Source organism: Eurypyga helias, unplaced genomic scaffold (genome assembly GCF_000690775.1).
Source record: "Eurypyga helias isolate BGI_N326 unplaced genomic scaffold, ASM69077v1 scaffold8782, whole genome shotgun sequence".
NCBI lineage: Eukaryota > Metazoa > Chordata > Aves > Eurypygiformes > Eurypygidae > Eurypyga > Eurypyga helias.
This window is the reverse complement of record NW_010235276.1, coordinates 23,121-23,488: the sequence shown is the minus strand read 5'-3', so window position 1 is coordinate 23,488 and position 368 is coordinate 23,121. Positions and strand designations below refer to the sequence as shown.

Here is a 368-nt window from a genome sequence, read left to right as displayed (position 1 = left end):
CTCCCGCCGCCCTGCGGATCCGACAACGGTGGCACGTGCAGGGTCCACCCCAAGGACTCAACCACCACCTCAAAAGAAAGGACAGGCCGGAGCAGTAACGGGATACTGGGCAAAGCTCCTAGACGTTCCCACCTAGAGCAGAAAATCCAGACAATGCCACGTAAAGAACGAGCGGGGAGAAGCTGGGTCCGGTCACGGTTACAGCTTTCACTGCCGCCGCCGCCGTCCTCTCCAAGCAGATGTTTGAGGAAGCAAAGAGCCTTTGCACCACGTCAAATCTTCCTCCGTCAGCCAGGGCGGCCAGGGAAGGGCTGCTCAGCGCCACGGCGCCATCGGCTGACGCGGCGCCAAGCCGCCGGCAAGAGGGA

General features: G+C 62.2%; 1 protein-coding gene across 1 annotated transcript in view; it reads right to left on the bottom strand.

Moving 5' to 3' along the window:
• Positions 1–118: 118 nt before the first annotated feature.
• Positions 119–368, bottom strand: part of DFNA5 (deafness, autosomal dominant 5) — a 20,018-nt gene continuing 19,768 nt past the window's right edge. The window contains exon 10 of the mRNA XM_010146685.1: positions 119–348. Within this exon, the coding sequence (XP_010144987.1) occupies positions 119–348 (230 nt within the window). The remainder of the gene's footprint in view (positions 349–368) is intronic.